This window comes from Grammomys surdaster, unplaced genomic scaffold (assembly GCF_004785775.1).
Source record: "Grammomys surdaster isolate TR1022 unplaced genomic scaffold, NIH_TR_1.0 129, whole genome shotgun sequence".
NCBI classification, from domain to species: Eukaryota; Metazoa; Chordata; class Mammalia; order Rodentia; family Muridae; genus Grammomys; species Grammomys surdaster.
The window spans coordinates 21,201,354-21,222,734 of record NW_021604587.1 but is presented as its reverse complement, the minus strand read 5'-3'; the positions used below and the strand labels follow the sequence as shown (position 1 = coordinate 21,222,734).

The 21,381-nt window shown below is 43.6% G+C and overlaps 2 protein-coding genes across 4 annotated transcripts in view; both read right to left on the bottom strand.

Annotated features, from left to right (window-relative positions):
• Positions 1–10,547, bottom strand: part of Usp50 (ubiquitin specific peptidase 50) — a 21,520-nt gene extending 10,973 nt beyond the window's left edge. The window contains exons 1-5 of the mRNA XM_028756265.1: positions 10,495–10,547; positions 7,900–8,082; positions 7,463–7,658; positions 5,480–5,689; positions 3,415–3,557 (exon numbers count right to left, since the gene is read on the bottom strand). Of these exons, the coding sequence (XP_028612098.1) occupies positions 3,415–3,557; positions 5,480–5,689; positions 7,463–7,658; positions 7,900–8,082; positions 10,495–10,547 (785 nt within the window). The remainder of the gene's footprint in view (positions 1–3,414; positions 3,558–5,479; positions 5,690–7,462; positions 7,659–7,899; positions 8,083–10,494) is intronic.
• An 8,917-nt stretch (positions 10,548–19,464) lies between these two features.
• Positions 19,465–21,381, bottom strand: part of Trpm7 (transient receptor potential cation channel subfamily M member 7) — an 81,480-nt gene continuing 79,563 nt past the window's right edge. For all 3 annotated transcript variants that reach the window (XM_028756112.1, XM_028756122.1, XM_028756132.1), the window contains one exon: positions 19,465–20,146. In XM_028756112.1, coding sequence (XP_028611945.1) covers positions 20,016–20,146 — 131 coding nt within the window. In that variant the 3' untranslated portion in view covers positions 19,465–20,015. The remainder of the gene's footprint in view (positions 20,147–21,381) is intronic.

The following is a 21,381-nucleotide window of genomic DNA, read 5'->3' as shown; positions in this document are numbered from 1 at the left end:
CGAGAAAGAGAGAGAGAGAGAGAGAGAGAGAGAGAGAGAGAGAGAGAGAGAATAAAGGGCATGGAAGAGAGGAGAAGCCACCATGAGAGGAGATGGACCATGAGCACATGGCCAGGAGACACAAATAACAAGGGACATACGGCTGGAGTGTAAGTTAGAACAGCTCAGAACCTGCCCAAGCTAGGCTCATAGCCTGTAAACAAAATATCTGGGCTATGTGTCTTTGATATGGGCTAGCTACAATGATTAATCCCTTTTACAATGATACGTAGAAGTGACTGAGGAGGACAGAGATATCAGACTTTGGCCACATACATGTACACACTCCACACTCACACATAGGCATCCACAAATTTTTCTTTAGGTAAGTCCCAGGGACTTATGGCAAACGGAGAGAATAAGGGTAAAGAACCATCAGAGAACTTTCTGGGGTGACAGGTGTTGTTGATACATGCATTGCAGTAGAAACTATTGTATCCATTTGTATAATTTCATAGACAAAAGAATACATTTTATATGGGTAAATATATCCTTTTAAGAAATTTGTTTATTTTAAAGTTTTATGGACATAAGTGTTTTGCCCTCCTATGTGTGTGCACCACATGACTGCCTATTGCTTGCAGAGGCCAGAAGAGGGTCTTAGATCCCCCGGAACTGGAGTTACAGATGGTTGTGAGCTGCCATGGAACTGACCCCTAGCCCTGTACAAGAGCAGCAAGTGTGTTCTTAACTGCTGAGCCATCTCTCCAGCTGAACAGGAATGGCCCCAGAGACTCATGCATTTGAATACTTAAACGTAGAGAGTGACACTATTAGGAAGTGTGGCCCTGTTGGAGGAAGTGTATCACTGTGACGGTGAGCTTTGAGGTCTCAGATGCTCAAGCTAGGCCTGGTTTAGCATTCACTTCTGCTGCTGTGGATCAAGATGTAGCACTCTCAGCTCCCTGTCTGTTTGCACGCTGCCATTGTTTCCCGCCATGATGCTAATGAACTAAATCTCTGAAACTGTAAGCCAGCCCCAATTAAATGCCTTTCTTTATAGGAGTGGCTGTGGTCATGGTAACACTAGCCATTATATAAACATATCTTAATATTAATAAATGCAAAGCTAAAACTAAATGCATAGCTAAAACTCACAGAACCTGGATTGAAAGCATCGAGCACCAAAGCGCACACGTGGAAGAGCGCTGCTTACTGGCCTGCTCCCCGTGGCTTGCTCAGCCTGCTTCTCACGGAATCCAGGACCACCAGTCCAGGGACAGCACCACCCACCATGGGCCAGGCCCTCCCATCAATCATTGATTAAGGACATGCCCCACAGGCTTGCTTACAGCCTGATCTTATGGAGGCGTGTTCTCAATTGACGTTCCCTCCTTTCGGATGACTCTAGCTGGTGTCAAGTAGACATAAAACTAATAGGCACAACTGATCCCTTGCAAACTTACAATCCCATCGACTTATTAAACATGACCTTCCCTTTAATGGGAGATGATGTTCCCAGCATGCCACATTAATATTATAATATAAAACATAGTACAGACTTCTCACCAAGACTCCTTCAATCCTCAGGCTTCAATTGCTGCTGAACCTGCACCTTCCCCAATGGCCTCTCCTGGCCTCTCACAGTGCCGAGCTCAGCTGCTCTCCATGACCTGATCATGCCTTCAAAAACCAGTTCCACCTGGAAGACTCAACACATAACCTAGTTCATCTGCCACCACAAGGTCCAACCTTGGCTACCTACGAAACACTGTTCTGTGTGCTAACTTTATGGAAACACTTCTCAAATTTCACCCCAGTGACACTGGTCTCTTTTTAATCATTATTAATTGTAGGCATAATGTGTCATGTGCTGTGTAAAGTTTACCCTCCTGTTATTCAAATGCTGACTCCTCTGCCCTCACACCGTGTTTCAATCAGGACATGGCACTGTGGTGCTTATACCAAGAGTCTCCTGTCTCAAGTTTGTGTAAAAAGTTCTTACCACTTATTCTCTGCCTTGTCAATAAATGCTGACCACCCAATAGCTGGGCAGAAGAGAGAATTAGGTTGAGGCTTCTGCCAGCAGAGAAAAGAGAGAGGGAGAAGGTAGAGGCAGATCAGTGGGGAGGAAGTGGAGCCATGAGAAAGGTTCTGAAGAGCCAGATCAATAATAATATGCAAGTGTCATGGGATGGGGCTGGGAGTAGCCAGATTAGCACAGAAGTTTAAGGTACAGCATTTGACTGCTCAGCTATTGTGATGCAGTTTTAAGTAAATCTTGGATTCTTTATATAATTATTGGGGAATAGCATAAAGTAAAGACATTCAGCCAGCGGATTAATTCATCCTTTATATTTATATTAAGGATAGTTCACTTACAATTAATTTCTTGCTTCCAGACAACCATCACCCATTGTTCCAGTAACCATAGGTTTCACTCCCGTGCTGCTGACTTGTTAATCATGGCCGATTCCTCAGTCCCAGCTGACCGGAACCACCGAGTCTTAATTCAAAACGGCACATATGCAACAACTCCGATAGTCTATAGTAACTCTCAACCTTCCCTTTGGAATTTCACACGCCAGGCCTCCATCGTCTCCATTGCTGTCAACATTCTCCTCGTCCTAGATCCTGCAGAGCAGCCCACTGAGCTCACAACACTCATTGCAAAGTCCTTTCTCGGTCTTCCCCCAACACAACATAATCAAGTCTGTCACAGCATACTCCACTATCCTGGTACCAAGCAATAGGTTACTATAACTGTGATAAAACATCACCAAAGCAACTCAGGGAGAAAAGGGCTTACTTAGCTCACCCTTCCATCCCACAGTTCATCCTCGAAACAAAACAGGCCGGAACCTGGAGGCAGGAGCTGATGCAGAGGTCATAGAGGGGCGTTGCTTTCTGGCTTGTTCCGCCTGCTTTCTAATGGAATCCCAGATCGCCATCCCAGAAGTGGGCACCACCCACAATGCACTGGGTCCTCCCCCATCAATCTCTAATTAAGAAAATGTTCTACAGGCGAGCCTGTAGACTAATCTTATGCAGGCGACTTCTCAATTGAGGTCCTCTCCTTTCAGATGACTAGATTGTGTGAAGCTGACATAAAAGTAGCCGGCACAGCCGCTCTAGCGTAAGAACTGGTAAATCTACAGAGACAGGACATTAGGGAAGTAGGAATGAGGGGGAGGAAGAGTGTGGAAGTGTTGCTTGATGGGTACGGGGTGTCTGTTTAAAATCCATTAAACTGGCTTGGAATCTTTCTCGCTTACTTGACACTGAGGACTAAACCCAGGAGGCCTTGCAGCTAAGCATCCATTTTGCTGCTGATTTTAGGACAAGCTACATATTAAATGCATAAACTTTTATCATGTGAATCATGTCTCAAACTGTCGAAAACCATCTGCCCACAAGATTTCAAAATCCACATGCCTTTTCAAGTGAAAAACAATGATTTTTGGTGCTTTGGAAATAGTGGTCCTCACGGCGGCTTCTTGCTTGATTTCACAAAAGGAACAATGGAGTTGGTTGTTCCAGGTCAGTGTGTCTCGTTGGAAAAAACACTGGAGACAGTCCTGCGAGGGAGAAAGAGCATTTGGTGGTCTGGGATCCTTGCTGACATTAGAAGAAAAAGCAGAAAGCAGTGGTGTTTGTGTGTTGGGGGTGGAGGCAGGAGAATCATTGATTTGAGACCAGCCTGTGTAATACAAGGAGACTTGTCTTTCAAACACACAAACAAAACCATAAAAGTTTGGATGTGCTTCTGGGAGTTTTTCTAAGGAACAAGCCCAGGAGCTACACTCCATCACCACCTGAGGCCCAGAGTCTTATAAAATCTGCTTAGCAATGGTTTTTGTTTGTTGAGCCGGGGCTGGTGGCTCACACCTTTAATCCAGAGGCAAGATGAGCTTGTCCAGTCTAAGGCTAGGTTGGTCTGCATACCAAGTTCCAGGCCTGCCAGGACTACACAGTGAGACCCTGTGTAAAAATAAAGTAAAAATCTACCTAGTAACAAGTGATGCTTTTTCACTGAACTGCTAGGATAGGCTTAGATTCTTTTCCCACGCATAATCTATGAATGGTCACTTTACCTTTTCTGGTTTATTTCAGAATAACACAGACCTTAATCAGACAGCTCTTTTATAATTATGTATCACCTGACTCAACAGGGGGGCCTGAAAAATGACCATATCTCATGGTTTTGGTGACACTTTACGGTAGATGAATTAGAGCCCACACCCAGGAATATGATGTCTCCAGCCAGGTCCTGCTTCTGCAAGCTCTTGGCTTAGAGGAGGAGAGTACAGACTGTTTCCATTAGACCTGTCAGTGCCTCAATCCAGAACTTGTCATTCTTCCAGTAACCTTTATTTAGTCTTTTGATCAAATGGAAAACAAAACTAAAACATAACAGGGTTCTGTCGTTCCCCAGCTATATATATATATATAACTGTCATCAACAGTTTGAAATTTACAATTTCAAAAGAACAAGACAAATTTGTGTAATTGTGCAAGGAAAGTGTTTCCTGATTCCCGAATGTCCCTACCCAAGCACTCTCTTCCTGCACTGCAACCATGTCACCCCACCCCCGCTTACAGATCACTCTGAGCACTGTGGTAAAGAAAATCAGACGCCAGGCAGTGGTGGCACACACCTTTAATCCCAGCACTTGGAAGGCAGAGGCAGGTGGATTTCTGAGTTGGAGGCCAGCCTGGTCTACAGAGTGAGTTCCAGGATAGCCAGGGCTACACAGAGAAACCCTGTCTCAAAAAACCAAAAAAAAAAAAAAACCAAAAAAAAAAAATCAGAGAGGCAAGCTAAGCTACAGATTCCCCTCTCTCCACACAGTACGCTGCTTCCGTCCAGCAGTGGCGCTGCTATTGCAGAGGACCCAGGTTTGGAACCCATATGGTGGCTCACGACTCTAACTGCAATTCCAGAGAATCTGACGCCCTCTACTGGCCTTCTCGGGCACCGAGCATGCACATGGTACACATATACTCATGCAGGCAAACAAGCATACACTTTGTAATAAAAATAAATCTTTTTAAAAAGAGTCGTCTATAACTAGTTTTGGCCTTAAACTATAGAGTGTGGTAGTGGAGTGGGGAGCCATGATATTGTCATAAGAAATCACAAACTGCCCATCTCAAGAAACTGAGTAAACCTCACCCATATTTATAATAGTAAGAAGTGGGGCTTTGCCTTGAGTACATTTAGAAATTCAATTACATTCACAGTAACTAAAAATCACAGGTTGCTTTTTTTTTAAATGCTGTTCACTCATGGGCTACCTTTGTTTATAGCTTTAAGGCATAAAACAGCCCTCTCTTACTTAAAATTGTAGGAAATAACAGCCATAACTGTAATCCCAGTACCTGAGAGGCACAGGCAAGATTACTTGAGCCCAGTGTCCCAGGCTAGCCCGAATGACACAGCATGAAAACCCTTATCTCAAAAACAAGAAAATGTACTCAGGAGCTGGGGATTCCCTACCTGGAGCGAGCATTCATATTCTGATGGGATGGGGAGGGAAAGGATGGTGAACACTTCATTCTTGTAGGTGCAGTTCTCACACTTTAAACATGTGATGCTGTAACTGAGCTGTCCTTCAAACAGCCGGGTGATAATTGAGGTCTCACGGGCCGGCACCTTCCTGCAGCAGCTTTGGACTGTTCTTTTCTCATACGCTCTTCTTCGGCAGTGCTGCATAAAGGGACAAATTCCTCTTATAAAAGCCATGTAAAACAGAACGGCAGCTTTCTCTATTACAATGATATGTGGACCAGAAAACACATAGTTTGGAGTCAGATGGAACACTAAGACAGTGGCAGAGTAAGCCATGTGTGACATCTGGTGACGCAGTCATTTCCCTTTCAGGATGAATCTGAAGAATGATCGTAATTGCCCTGACAGGAGATAAGACACTTCTCAGAGGGACATGTGTGCCCTCCCTTTGGTTATCAGAATACTGAAAACAATGGTCCTTGAGAAACTGGGATTGCTGCTCTCACGGCTGAACAAAGCTTGGTGTGGGTGGTGGAACAGCCTGTCTCCCAGGAGATTAAACACAGTTGTAACAACTCATCAAGAAAGCTAGGCACCAGTACAATGATGGTTCAGTAATGGAGGCACTGGTTTTGAACAGGCCTCTTAGTTATGTGTACTGGCAGCCACCTATTTAAACCTAAACCTCATGTCAGTACCCCAAAGTTGACTTGGGGATCACGGAGCCTCTTTATGGGTTCTTCCCAGTGTGGGCAAGCTGGAGAGATCCCCTGAGACTTCCCTGCCTCTCACTGTCCTAGTGAAGAAGGCAGGGGCTTGGTAAAACTTTAGGCTCAGACTTTGGCCCTTAGAAAGCGTTGGTAACAATTTGGCAAACCAGGCAGGCACTTGGAAGCAGGTTGGCCTTGAACTGCTTTCCTGAGAGGACTTTGCTCTCAAGCTTCAGCCAGCATGAGTGACTTTGTATTTAGGAAAGAGAAGCAAGGGTTTAGACACTTTCATTTTGGACTCAGGTGATTTCTTTTCCTGGTCAGTTGGACCCAGGCTTTTTTGCCTTCCTGTTGGCTTGGAGATTTTTTTTTTTTGAGCTGTTTGATTTCATTGAACCATTTGGGCTGTTATCCTCTGAATGTCTGAGCAAATCTGGAGTAAGTTTGGGCTCTTGGGCATCTGCCATATCAAGGAGGACTGGAACGTGAGTATTCAGACATCTGTAACATCTGCACAAGGAGCAGGGCTGAGGCAGGAGGAGTCTGAGTAATAGACCTGATTGGGCTCCACAGTAAAACTCAGTTCTAAAAAAAAAAAGTAAAAGTAAATATAAAAAAATAATTTTAGGAGCTGGACAGTGGCTACATTGGCTGCACTGGGCAATAGTGGCTCACACCTTTAATCCCAGTACTCAGGAGGAGAGGCAGGGGAACTCTGAGTTGGAGGCCAGCCTGGTCTACAGAGTGAGTTCTAGGACAGTCAGGTCTATACAGAGAAACCCTATTTTGAAAAAACAAACAAACAAACAAACAAACAAACAAACAAAAAAACCAAACACTGGCTGTTTTTCCAGAGGACCTGGGTTCAATTCCTAACACCCATATGGCTCACAATTGTCTGTAACTCCAGTTCCAGGGCATCCGACACCCTCTTTTGGCCTCCATGGGAACCTGACAAGCAAGTGGTACACAGAGATACAAGCATATACAATAAAACTTTTGAAAAAATTTTAAGTAAAAAAAGCAAATCAACCAATAAACAACAAATATCCTAACCTAGACATTTTCCTCAGGACTCCCAGCACCGGAGCTGTGCCCTACTCAGTGCAGGGCAGGCCATGAAGACTGAATACATGTATGCACATGTGCACGCGCGCGCACACACACACACACACACACACACACACACACACACACACAAGCAGGCGTTTCTGATAACGGTGCAGGTGCACATCTCCTAGCAGCTCAGGGCTGTTCTTACCTTTTTCAAAGCTTCATGAAGTTCATTGAGGACATAAATCAGGAACTCCTGCGCATCTTGCTGTGTCTTTTTCAGAAAAGCTGGGTAAAGGCTGCCAACAGCCGACAGAAATATCTCTGGTGAGACACAGTCTGAGTCCCCAAGCCACATGTCTGTCATCAGGTAGGCAAAGGCGGTGGTAACCTCGCTGCAGTCCCTGAGAAGAGAGGGGCAAAGGGCAAATATTCCCCGCTGATTTAATGAAAAGGCCCAGACTCGGGCACGGGATCGGTCCATGACACTGCGCCAGGGCCCTGTCCACTCCTCACCCTCGATGTGCTCCCCGGGGACCTACAGTGCCTGGGCTTGTAGCCCTTCACAAGGACTCCAGCGGGTCCTTTCCTTGCCTCACCTGGGGGAGCTGGGGTGGGGCGGACTCAGGGAAGAACTCCTCTTACTTCTGAAGGGCTGTGATGTACTTTCCGGACAGGAAGTACTCCACCAGCGGAGATATGCTGCAGAGGCATTGCAAGATGGCGTTCATGTAGCAGGTGTTGCCCAGGTTCCGCAGTCCCGTCACGCCCTGGAAGTGTGGCTGGGTCTCAGACTCCGGAAGGGAGTCATAGTCTGCACACTCCGCACTGTGTGGGCCACATGGAAGGAGAGTGTTTCCAGGAGACAGAGTGAATGCGAGGGCCCGCTCAGGCCCTCGAAACCTCTGAAATAAAAGCGTTCTTTTGTGGCTGGGAGGCAAGGTCTGGTAACCTAGGCTGTCTCCTAACTGACTGTTCTCTTGTTTCAGATCTCAGTCACTATAATTAGAGGCCACCAGCCTGGCAAGAAGGGTTTTGCTCCTTTTGATTTGTGGTAGGGTTTTCCCATGGATCCCTGGCTGACTCTGTACCAGGCAGGGCTTGAACTCAGGGAGATTCCCCCTGCCTCTGCCTCCTGAGTGCTGGGATTAACGGTGTGTACTGCTATGACTGGCTAGGAAAAATTCTCTCGAACACATTCTCTACCAAGGACAGAAGGATTTTAACTTAGGCCCAGAACTCTGACCAAGTGTCTGATGTAAATAAAAGTTTCTTCCTAAAAAGATAGTAAAGAGATGGAGTAGCCCAGCCTTCCAGGGCTTAGGGTGGCTTGGTTAACATCCAAACTCAACTGCTAAAACCTGGAGCCTTTCCTATTTTAATAGTAACATCCATAGACATTTGTACTTAGTCTGACTATGTTAAGTACTTAATATACATTTCCCATTAAATATTTGCAACAGTTCTCCTGGGTAAAAACAGTCTTTCTAAAATCCCATTTACAGATGGAATAACTGGCTTATGTAAGTCATTTACCCACAGTAGTATACCAAGGGGGTGTACACAGTGTTTTGAAAAAATTAAGATATTTACCTACCTTATCTGTCCATTATGCTATATGGAATTATAGCATATACTGAGAATAAATATAACTCTATAGGTGCCATATTGAGAACATGATATATACACATAGTAGGAACATATACACTCATATGTTAAGGGCACAGATATGTATATACGGATACACATGTGTACACACATGCACATACATACATAGAGGAAAGGAGAGAAAAAATATAGACTCAAATCATTGCTATGCTAATAACTAGTTATAGATATTTATGATCTGGGTTCTTTTTTTTTTTTTTTTTTTTTTTGGTTTTTCGAGACAGAGTTTCTCTGTGTAGCCCTGGCTGTCCTGGAACTCACTCTGTATACCAGGCTGGCCTCCAACTCAGAAATCCACCTGCCTCTGCCTCCCAAGTGCTGGGATTAAAGGCGTGCGCCACCACCACCCAGCATGATCTGGGTTCTTCTGCTCATTTATAACACAGAAACAATGAGCATGTGGAGTGTGCTTAATGTATGCGAGGCACTGGGTTTGGTGTCGAGCACCTGATCCCCCAGCAAAACAGGGAACACTACTGCCTTCCTGGCAGGGTTGCTGTGAGGGCCATGCAGTACCCATGCAAGGTACTTAGACCACATAGTAAATGATATCTTTGAAAAGAATACAACAGAGCCGAGCGTTGGTGGCACACACCTTTGATCCTAGCTCCCAGGAGGCAGTGGCAGGGGGAATCTCTGAGTCTGAGGCTAGCCTTGTGTACAGAGTGGGTTCTAGAACAGAATAGTTAAGGCCACACAGAGAAAACCCATGTCAAAAAAGGTGTATACCTATATACTCATATATACATATGTACATATACATACACATATGTGTGTATGTATGTCTATGTGTGTGTGTATGTATATGTATCCACATACATCTGTGTATAATGTGGATACATTTATATACACATCTATACACATGTATAGTATGTATACACATCTATATACATGAATATACATCTATATATGTATATAATATGTATATGCACATATATACATGTACACACACACACACACACACACACACACACACACACACACAGAGTGGGGCCTGAAGAGATGGCTCAGCAGTTAAGAGCACTTTCTGTCCTTTCAGAAGATCCTGGCTCACTTCCCAGCAACCACATAGCAGCTCACAACTATTTGTAACTCCAGTTGCAGGGGATCTAATGCCCTCTGCTGGCCTCCAAGGGCAGTGCTTTGGCATGCTTACATGCCAGCAAAACATTCATATACATAAAATGAAATCTTTTTAAAAAGAATACAATGTCTTATTTAGGATCGCCTTAATGTCAAGAGGTGGGATTGGAGCAGCTGCCCACCATGCACAGATGAGGAACACCGCAGGCTCCAGGAGGGACACAATGCCCTCACTCAGTGTCTCTGCTCACAATTACACCCATCTGAAAAGCGCTCACCGAGCAAGTCGTTTTCACTTTTACTCTGTGATGTCCCGGAGGCCCTAGGCTGATTGATTAGGAAGTGCATGGATGTCACCTCTTTTGGGTCCTTTATGGGTCAAATCTGGCAGAGCCCTCCCAAATGCAACAGGTGCCCTGCCTCCTCTGGGTAGGCCCACCCCCCCCCTTCCCACGGTTATCTACAAAGGCACAGGACATAGAGGCTCACAGGATGTAGTAGGCACCAAAGTCATCTGCAGGGAACGGCCGATGAGACATCATGTTAATGGCAGCACACCGGGCTTTCACTTCTACTCAGAAGCTAACTTTGATCCTTTTAACTTCATTTCTCCAAGACTGTTCCCCTGGCTTGGTTTTTTTTTTTTTTTTGAACAGTTTGAACGCTTCCCCCCCTTTTCGTTGTTGCAGACTGATTTCACTCAACTCAGGCCCGGTTCTTCTTGGATGCTCCCCTGCATCACAATTGTTGCCCTTCATATCAAGGTTCTAACGTGTTGTCAAGGGATACCATTATTTGCTTGTTTGAGATGCTTCTGAAAGATCAACTTCTGAGAATGACTTGCCCATGTCTCTGTTCTCCCTCCATTGCTCAGTTTCTCTCACACAAGCACATACAGAGATGTCCATCCTCTAGATCAGGGGACACTTTGTGGCAACATGGCTCCCATGAACCCTACCGGAATATCTCTCACCCTATGGAGGAGGTAGTGAGATTTTCTCATTCAATGCACACTACAGTGAGGTCACCAGAAGTGTTTACTCTTGAGACGGAGACACAGTTGGACATGGACACATTACCTGTAGCACACAGGTTTATGGCTGTGGACAGACACCATGACTAAGGCAACTCTTAAAAGGACAACATTTAAATGGAGCTGGCTTACAGTTTCAGAGGTTCAGTCCATTATCATCAAGGTGGGAACAAGGGTGTGTCCTGGCAGAGGTGGTGCAGGAGGAGTTGAGAGTTCTATATCTTCATCTGAAGGACATCAGAAGACTGACTTCCAGGTAGTTAGGAGGAGGATCTCATTGCCCACCCCCACAGTCACACTTTCTCCAACAAGGCCACCCCTATTCCAACAAGGTCACGCCTCCTAATAGTGCCACTTCCTGGGTCCAGCATATTCAAACCACCACACAGGCTAATTATAGGATTTACAAGCTGTGGCCTCAGGGGCACACATGATTCTCTGAGCTCAGACTATCCCACTGGCGGGAAAGGATAGCATCCTCTGCTCTAACTAGAGAAAGCATGTGGCTGTGAGCTGGGAGAGCACCTGTGTTGTGCCTTGTCTCGAGTGCCAAGCTGGTGCGGGCCTGCTCTCTGAGCAGATCTATTGGGACAGCCAGGCACCAGCTGAGAGCAAGCAGATAGCCCTTGGTATGAGTTTATCCCAGGTAGGGACTGAAGACAGGCCAAAGGGAGGATACCATCAAAGTCCAACTTGGTGACCCAATGAGCTTCCCTGGGGTCGGTCACAGCACATGGATGAGGAGGTCAGAAGCAAATAGGACTCAGCCGTGTCATCAAAGATCTACCCCAGTATGAGGTGACAGCTCATGAAAGCTGGGCTCCAGGAGCACACTTGGCCTGTAGGCATTTAACAGGTTGGAGAGTGTCCTTTCTAGGCTTTTTAGTTGCAAGCCACACACTGCAACACACACACACACACACACACACACACACACACACACACACTATACCAAACAACCCCCTACAGTGACTAAGAAATATGCATTAGATCCATAATGATGGCTCTCTGTGTGTGTGCATGTATGTGTTGAGAATCAGAATTCACGCTAATAACCACAACCGGGAGACACCTAGCTTCTGTCAGCTCTAGCATAGCCTGTCTCATCAATGCCCAATGCTAGCTGTGTTCCCACTGCCCAGCACGGGACATTCCTGCCTCAGCTGCACACCAGGGCACCTCTGCCCACAGGATGCCCTCGACTCACAGGGCTCACACTATACTTAGAGGGCTGCTTCTTCTTCAGTTTTCCTTCTCTTTTTAGTGGTTTGTCTTAATCTTCCCCTCTTAGACATTTTTTTCTAGTTATCTGAAAGCTATGGGGTATTTTCAAAATCTACTTCCATGTATTTTAAATATTTAGACAATATGAAAGTGTAGTCTATGTTCTCTCCACATCTTTATGTTATGCTAAAGTCGAGTAGCAAGGATGACTATGTTATTCCAACTCACTTGGTTTTTAAGCTTGGTGATACGTAATGGATTTTTTGTGAACGTGTAATCTACTTAACATCTCCTGGTACAGCTGAGAGGTAAGGAGTTCCATGGGGGTAACAACAGCTGTGTCTTGGTAGTGAGAATGCTCCCTGGTTAAATATCCTTGATGCTGTAACTTAGGTTCTTCCTGCTGGATCGGGAATTAAAGTGGCAGGCACTTTCCAGGTTGCTGCCCTGGTACAGTTACAAAGAACTCGTAAAGCAGGACTGCGTCACAATTCCCAGTCTATGCTGTCCTTTGCAGTCTGTGCAGTCCTTTGTCCTTTGCATTGCTGTTTGAGAGCCCCCCTCTTGTAGGCTCTTCTAGAATATCACAGGGGATTTTTTATTAAAAGTAAAGATCAGGTACGATGACTTTGGAGGAAAGCAGTCCGCTTCACCCCTGTGAATACAAAACCCATTTCACAAATAGTGATAAAACCTTGTAAAAGTCCCCAGCACATAATCTAGTGGGCTGACCCTATTCAGCCAGCCCATTCACCTCAGACTCTCTGGGCTGATAAATTTATATTTGGACAGTCTCCAACATAACTGAATTATTTCCTTCAAGAAGACAAGGACCACTGAGCAGTGGTGGCGCACGCCTTTAATCCCAGCACTTGGGAGGCAGAGGCAGGAGTTCGAGGCCAGCCTGGTCTACAGAGTGAGTTCCAGGACAGCCAGGGCTACACAGAGAAACCCTGTCTAAAAAAACCAAAAAAAAAAAAAAAAAAGAAAAGAAAAAAAAAGAAAAAGAAAAGGGCTGGAGAGATGGCTCAGCGGTTAAGAGCACTGACTGTTCTTCCAAAAGGTTCTGAGTTCAGTTCCCAGCAACCACATGGTGGCTCACAACCATCTGTAATGGGATCTGATGCCATCTTCTGGTGTGTCTGAAGACAGCTACAGTGTACTCATCATATATATATATATAAAAAATAAAGAAATAAAATCTTTTTTAAAAAAGCAAGTCATTTATAATAATAATAAAAAAAGACAAGGACCAAGGAGAAATGCTCTCTGGTAAGAGATCACCCTGCGAAATTGAGGAGAGTGAGGTTTACCCATACTTTAAATAATTTTCAGTATGATGCAATTTTGAGATCATTGAGACCTTTCTCCATCCTGATAGCTATGAGCGAGAGACTTGGGTTTCCACAGACTACACAGCCAGTGAAAGTTAACTCAAGGTTGTGGCTCTTGAATTCTCTCCCAATTGTGAAAAATAAAAATCTAAAGTGAAAACAATCTTTCTTGGGAGAAATCAAAGAAAAGTGAGAAACTAGGGAAGAGCAGTATGTGGGAGTTCCCAAGAGAGAAGTAAACAGTGAGTTGTTTGTTTGTTTAGGGGCTTTTTATAGGAGTTAGACCAGAAACTGGACAAAGACTGAGAATCCTGGTTGGTTGTAATGGCATACAACATAACTGAATTATTCCTTTAATCTTTAATCAAAGCACTTGGGAGGCAGAGCCAGGTGTATCTCTGAGTTCAAAGCCAGTCTGGTCTACAGATCAAGTTCCAGTACAGCCAAGGCTACAGAGAAACCCTGTCTCAAAAAACAAACAAACAAACAAACAAACAAACTAAACAAACTTAGAATCCTATTACAATTGGTTGATTCTCTGCACATGTCAGGGAGTAGGGCAATTAAAGATTTACATACTGCTGGGCAGTGGTGGCGCACCTCTTTAATCCCAGCACTTGGGAAGTAGAGACAGGTGGACTTCTGAGTTAGAGGCCAGCCTAGTCTACAGAGTAAGTTCCAGGACAGACAGCAGCTCGGGCTATAAAGAGAAACCCTGTCTCGAAAAACCAAAAAAAAAGAAAGAAAGAGAGAGAGAGAGAGAGAGAGAGAGAGAGAGAGAGAGAGAGAGAGAGAAAGAAAAGAAAAATAAAGAGAGAAAGACAGAAAAGAAAAAAGAAAAAAAGAGAAAAACAAAAAAAATTCACATACTCTGTGCATGCTCTTCTGGCCCACTCACATAGGAGAGTGGTCACTCTCTCAAGCCACCTGATCATCTCTGACTTGCTTTGTTGAGCTTGACTGGTTTGCTGGCTGTCAGCCTGGTCTGGCAGTGCCAGCTCTGCCAACCTTGCAAATATCGCTGCTGACCTAGATGGGGTCTGTGAGTGTTCATCAGCTCTCTCAACTGTCATGTGGTATAGCATACTGTCAGTTACCGGAGATGTAACCACAGGAGATTGTGTCCTCTGGGGGTTTCTTGTTAAAATCCTCACCTACACTTCAGTCGGTTACATTTAGCTACATTAGAAGCAAGTGTGAAACCACCCTGCCTTGTGTATGTTCTCCTGGGCTCCCTGCAGCTGGCTAGCCAACTTGCAAACACCTACTTGCTTCCCAGAGTCGCTGGTTTCCTGTTATCTAATCAGTTTGGTTGTCTCATCCAGCTGGAAGCTATCTTAGCTCTCCTTCCCAATGTTACCCACCCCAATCTCCATCTCTGTACCCCTCAGCACTGTGGTTACAACAAGTATACAATCCCATTTGCTCAGTAAGCACCCCTACTTGCTAAGACAGCTCCCTAACTCTTCCCAGCCTTCTTGAGACAAGGTCTCAGTGAGCAGCCCAGGCTGACCTTGAACTCATGATCCTTCTGCCTCTGTGTCTGCCTCCTGAGTGCTGGGATTACAGGTTTAAAATATTCACATTAGACCTTATGGTATTTGAAAGTTTTGATGCCAGCTTTGTGCTTTCCAACTCTTGCATATTCCCATTACATTTTAAAAGGATTTTCTAATGTATGAGTGTTTTGCTGGCATGCACATATGTGCACCATCTATGTACTTGGTGTCCTCAAAAGCCAAAACAGGGTGTCAGATGGATTAGGACTGGTGTTACAGGTGTCTGTGAGCCACTGTGTGGGTGGGAACTAACTAACCCCGGATCCTTTGCAAGAGCAACTGGTGCTCTGTTTTGAACACACAGTTTGTGTACCAGTATTTTATCTGGGTGTGCATCTGTGCACCACCTGTGTGCTTGGTGACTGTAGAGCCCAGAATAGGGGAGAGGATCTCCTGGGTCTGGATTTACAGATGGGTGTGAGCCACCATGTGGGTGCTGGCTATCAAACCTGGAGCCTCTGGAACTGCAGCCAGTGCTCTTATCCACTGAGCCATTGCTCCAGCCCAATTAAGACTTCTTACAAGGGTTCTTTATGATTGCTTGAATTGTCTCTTCTCTTCTTTCTTCCTGTGTTAAGTAGAACTTAGGGCCTCCTGCATGCCAGTCAAAAGTTCTACTCAATCTTTTTCTAGTTCTACTCTTATTTAAAGGTTAACTATAAAATGCCTTCAAATGTTAAGAGATGATGAGTTTTGGGAGACAGCTCATGAGGCGTGGTGGCAAGTGCACGTAATCTGTGTTGAGGAGGCAGGTAAGACAGACCCTGGGATAGCAAATCTAGTCTACTTGGTGAACTTTTAGAGAGACCCTGTCTTTAAAAACAAGGTGGATGGCTCCCCGGGGGAATGCCTTAGTCTGATCTGACTTCCACATATACATGTATATCCACACACACACACACACACACACACACACGTATATCCACACATGTAAATATTAAAAATAAATCAGGGTTGGAGAAATGACTCAGTGGTTAAGAGCACAGGCTATTTTTCTGTTCTCAACACTCGTGGCTGCTCACAAATGTCTTTAACAACTCCAGTTTCAGGGAAGCCAAAGTCCTCTTCTAGCCAGGCATGCTGTGGACCAGGTAGCAGGCCCTGAGCAAGAGTGGGGCTAAGGCATGTGCAAACCCTGGAGATCTCATCCTGAGATCTGTAATAGGCTCACTCCTCTTGCCCTGGGCCTTTGTTTCTGTGTACAATCACGTGTCCTACCCTTGCCTCACCAGAGATCATGTAGCACTAGCCAGGGTAACTTCCTCTCCCCTTAAGTTCAAGTCCAGCAGCATCTGGAATTTCTCCTTATGCATCCCCAGTACCTAGGCCCTGGCCAGTGATGTATGCTCACACCCAGTGGTCTCTACTCATCCTACAAAAGGTTTAAATAGCTTTTGTTCCCCCCATTAGACAAGCTGTCTCACTGAAGCTGCCTCTCCCTCTTATTGCCTGTGCCCACTCCCAGCCGTCCCACCTGCCTTCTCCTCTCAGGATCTTTTTTTTTGTTTTGTTTTGTTGAGACAGGGTTTCTCTGTATAGCCCTGGCTGTCCTGGAATTCACTCTGTAGACCAGGCTGGCCTCGAACTCAGAAATCTGCCTGCCTCTGCCTCCCAAGTGCTGGGATTAAAGGCGTGCACCACCACTGTCTGGCTCTCCTCCCAGGATCCAATGGTTGCAATTGTTACGGATCACTCCACTGCAGATGAAACAGTAGACCCTGAATAGCAGCATACAAGTGTGCAGGCAAAACACCCATACACAAAGAAAAATTAAAATGTATAAAGTTGAACATGGAGGGCTGGAGAAATGACCCAGCAGTTAAAAGCAGTGACTTCTCTCGCAGGAAGGATTGGAGTTCAGTTTCCAGTGCCTGAGGCTCACAACTGCCTGTAACTTCTAGAGAATCCACTCTTCTGGCTTCCACCAGTACCCAGAACACACAGTACACATTCATATGTGAAGGCACTCAGATACTTCAAAAGGGGGAAGGGACTGAACACGGAGTCAGTGTAAACACTTTGATATACACTATACACACCTACATGTCTCCTAGGTGTGCATGCTTATATTTTTACTAATGGAAGCAGCTATACCATGATACATTCGTAGGGGGGGGAAATCTGTCTCAAAAGATAAATATGCTTCTTTGTGAGTTCAAGTGCAGTGTGTGTTCTACACAGTGAGTTCAGCCTGCCTGACTCCCTAGTGGTGGAGTTAAAGGTGTGTGCCACCATGCTCAGTTGATATATATGCTCTTGTGTATCTATGATGCTTTAATCCGTGTACTTCGTATGCAATATGTGACCTGAAAATCCCTAGGGAGAAGACAGCTAGCTGTTGGGTAGGAAAAGACATGAAAGCCATGTAGATCTTGGTGAGTGCTGCACACTAACAGAGAATCTCTGCCCTCACACTATGATAAAAGCTTACCCGAAAATGCTTCACAATCTACATTCCCAAGCTTGGAATTCTCCTAAGGAAAAGCTTACAGACAAGGTGGGTTTTCCAACACAAGATGTGAAAATAGTTAAGTTGCAATAAATAGAAAAAAAGAATCTCCACACTGCAAATAGCTTTTCTTTTTAAAAAAAGATTTATTTACTCATTTATTTATCATATATGAGTGCTCTGTAGCTGTCTTCAAACACACCAAAAGAGGGCATTGGATCCCATTACAGATGGTTGTGAGCCAGCATGTCATGACTCAGGACCTCTGGAAGAGCAAACAGTACTCTTAACCTCTGAGTCATCTCCTGAGCCCCTGCAAATAGCTTTTCTATTATACTTTTTTTTTTTTTTGGAGGGGGGTAGGTGGGTGGCTCAAGGCAGGGTTTCACTGGCTATCCTGGAACTCTGTACACAAGGCTGGCTTCAAACTCAGAGACTCTCCTGCCTCTGCCCCCGACCACTGCCTGGCTCTTTCAATGCTTCTAAGCAATGAACAGCTATAGGAGTTCTTGCTGTACCTGACCCACTCAAACACATTCCACATCACTGTTTAGTATTGTGATAATTTCTCAAAAAATATTTTGAGTCTATGGAGTGTTTTGCCTGAATGTATGTACCTGCAGCATTTGTGTGCCTAATGCCTTTGATGGTCAGAAGAGGGTATTTGATTCAACAATCAAAGGCAATACTTGTTTGGGACAAAAAGTGTCATTTACAGGTCATTCTCCAGAATAAAGAAAAACAAAAAGGTCAAAGGAAATAAGTAAATGTTCAAGAAATGGCACCTCTTATAGTTTCATTTTTATTGCTATGATAAAATTTCTGGATAAAATGGAAGTTAGGAAAGAAGGGGTTTATCTGGTGTACTACTCCCTGCCACACAAACACACACCCACACAAACTGACACAGACAAACCATACATTTCAGAATGAGTAAACTCATTAAACATCTGTAAACAAGAATAAATTTAATTTCTTTTAAAGATTTAATGATATACAAAATGTATATGGTATAGTATCTTTAAGTAATACACCTTTTCTCTCCACATCAACATTAAACACTATTTAACGACTTAACTCTGCGGCCTTGTCTGTATCTATGAGATACACTATTGAATACAAATAAGCTTTACACTGCTCCCTTCCAAATAAAAATTAAAATTAGTACCTAGGAAATGAAAAGAAAGAGAAAGCATAAAACTTGAGTCAAATGATAAGCTTTTCTTGTTTCTAAATATCCAAAAATATCTGGGCAATTAAGTTATATTTTATTGGCATAAAGTTGTATTGTGATCTCCCTATACTGTATAAGGATAATCCAACAACTGATTTCTTAAATAAGTACCAGAAATAGAATTCACATTGACACATTCCTATAGAATTTTAAATGTGAGAGCTCACATGATACTCTGATTTGATACACTAAGTCTGTAAATCTTTGGAGATGTATGCAACTGCAGGCTGTTACAACTGTAACCTTCCTCACAGGAAACACCCACATTGAACAATGAGTTAATTCTTATTTACCATGGCTTTCTTTTACTTAACATTGATAAATGTTAAAAAAAAAAAACCCTTTTGCACAATTCAGGTTTTGTTTAACAAAAACTTGCTGTATTCATAAACATAGACTCTAAAGTTGATTCTTAAATAAAATGTCTCTTAGAAAATGGTTTTCGCCAGGCGGTGGTGGCGCACGCCTTTAATCCCAGCACTTGGGAGGCAGAGGCAGGTGGATTTCTGAGTTCGAGGCCAGCCTGGTCTACAGAGTGAGTTCCAGGACAGCCAGGGCTACACAGAGAAACCCTGTCTCGAAAAACCAAAAAAAAAAAAAAAAAAAAAGAAAATGGTTTTCATGAGGCCCTTGGATTTGATCCACAATACTATAGGGAAAAGAGAGAGGGAGGGAAGACAAATGGTTTTCAGTGCAGGCTTTGTAACATGCCTGTGAAGCAAAAGTGTAAGGAGTAGTTTTCCTGTGGCCACAAACATCTAGTTGAGAGCTAACATCATTATCACAGAGCACAGACTGAGGAAGACTTTAGCCATTTAACCAAAAAGCTGCGCAACTGAGTTTCTTTAGTTGAATGGCTGTTAACTGAGCAGCCAATAAAATCTGAAGACACTTGACTTTGGTTAATGGTACTGCACCAAGTGACAGAGAATCACCACGCTCCACAGCAAAGTTTCAGGTCCTTCACAAGCTGAGAGCACTAACTTTCGTCACGTTAACATTTCCCAGCTGTCATCTACAGCCTCGAGGTGCTTTTCAATGAGAACATTACCTCTAAACTATGTGTGGGGCCAGCAAGCTCATTATGCACACACCTTCCTGTATCATCAATTTCCCTCTGAAAGGAAAAATGACAGTCACACTTTTGTGAAGTGTAGGCAAAATCAATGATTCAGTACTATAACATGAGACGAACAGAGTTTGTTGCTTCTGATTCTTTGGTGGAATTTCCAGATTGAAGATTCAGATCTGATGACTCATCCTGAGGAAATATGATTTTATCAGGCGTGTAGTCATTCCTCTTCAGATCTATATGCACAACCCCAGCCGGGAAAAGGAGAAAAAAAAAGTCAGAAACTTATAAATGAAGAAATAACATTTTCTACATTAATTTTCTTCTAAATGTGTCAGATCTGTTTCCTTAAATTACATACTTAGTAGCCATACATTTCTATATAATTATTACATAAGGACTACAAAATCAGTAAATCATGTAAATATGATAATATAGCAATAGTATATAAGGTGTGTACAATTGTGGTCACAGAAGTGTTACGATACATTAATGAACACAGTGTACCAGGAACTGCTTTTGTAATGCTTACAGGGTCACAGTCTTGTACCACAGATGGAAAACTCCCCATGCTCATGTCCTGTTATGTATGGTTAAGATTGTGAAAACGGCTATTCCACCAAAAGCAATCTACAGATGCAATGTAATCTTATCAAAATTCCAACACAACTTTTGACAGAAATCAAAAAAGAATCTTAAATTTCACATGGAAACACAAATAAACTAGCCAAAATTCTTTCTCCTGTTTTTTTTTTCATGATCATTAAAAAAAAAGAAAAGAAATTTATCATCCAGATTTCAAGAGACACTATAGCATACTATATAGATATAGATACTGACTAGCATAAAGTCAGACCCACTAAACAATGGACTAGAACTGAGGGCCCACGTATAAGTGCACACTCCTACATCCACCTGAAAGACGCCAACAAAATACCGAAGAGGGCATATTCAACAGCTTTACAAACTGGGAAGCTACACAGAAGAATGAAATTTGATACTTATGTCTCATCCAGCACAAAACTCCAAATGGATCAAGAAACTCCACATAAGATCTGATGTGTTGAATTAGATATAGGATACAGTTGGGAATAGGCTTAAATTCATTGGTACTTTGAAAGGACTTTCTCAATAGGATCCTAGCCATATAATATTTAAGACCAACAATTAATAAATGGACCTCATGAAACTGAAATGTTTCTGTACAGCAAAAACCACTATCATTTGAGTGAAGAGGCAATCTACAAAATAGAAATTATCTTTAACAGTTAAATACCTGACAGAGGGGTTAGCATCTTGAATACACACACACACAGACAAAAAAACAAAAACAAAAACAAAAAAAACCCACAAACAAACAAACAAAACCAACCAAACCAAACCAAACCAAAAAAACTAAACATGAAGAGAATAGACAACACATTGGGGAAGGAGAGAAAGACTAAGAGCCACAGGAGGTACATAAACACAA